This window comes from Propithecus coquereli, unplaced genomic scaffold (assembly GCF_000956105.1).
Source record: "Propithecus coquereli isolate 6110/MARCELLA unplaced genomic scaffold, Pcoq_1.0 Scaffold173, whole genome shotgun sequence".
Lineage (NCBI taxonomy): Eukaryota > Metazoa > Chordata > Mammalia > Primates > Indriidae > Propithecus > Propithecus coquereli.
This window is the reverse complement of record NW_012141969.1, coordinates 4,566,507-4,566,833: the sequence shown is the minus strand read 5'-3', so window position 1 is coordinate 4,566,833 and position 327 is coordinate 4,566,507. Positions and strand designations below refer to the sequence as shown.

General features: G+C 30.9%; 1 protein-coding gene across 1 annotated transcript in view; it reads left to right on the top strand.

The window, feature by feature from the left end:
• Positions 1-327, top strand: part of CFAP47 (cilia and flagella associated protein 47) — a 573,852-nt gene that overhangs the window by 427,275 nt on the left and 146,250 nt on the right. Inside the window, exon 45 of the mRNA XM_012642083.1 lies at positions 255-261. Coding sequence (XP_012497537.1) covers positions 255-261 — 7 coding nt within the window. The remainder of the gene's footprint in view (positions 1-254; positions 262-327) is intronic.

Genomic DNA, 327 nt, shown 5'->3' with positions numbered 1-327 from the left:
TTTTCTTTCTATATTCTTTCCTGATTTTGCTACTTTGGCATCAATGTACAGAGAAATGTCTGCAAATAGTGATGTAAGCAGGCTACATTATCTGATTTTAACAGGAACCTTCTAGTATTTTATTACATTGGCTGGTGTTTTGCAATGGATGGTCTTCACCTTATTAAAAAAGTATATTTTATCTCCTTGTTTAATACTATTTTAATAAGATCATGATTTGATTTTGAATTTGCCTTTTCACAATTTATCTACAGATTGCTGGTATATCTCACATCTTTTGATCGGATGAATTATGTTTACACGTTTACCAGACTGTTTTGCATTTCC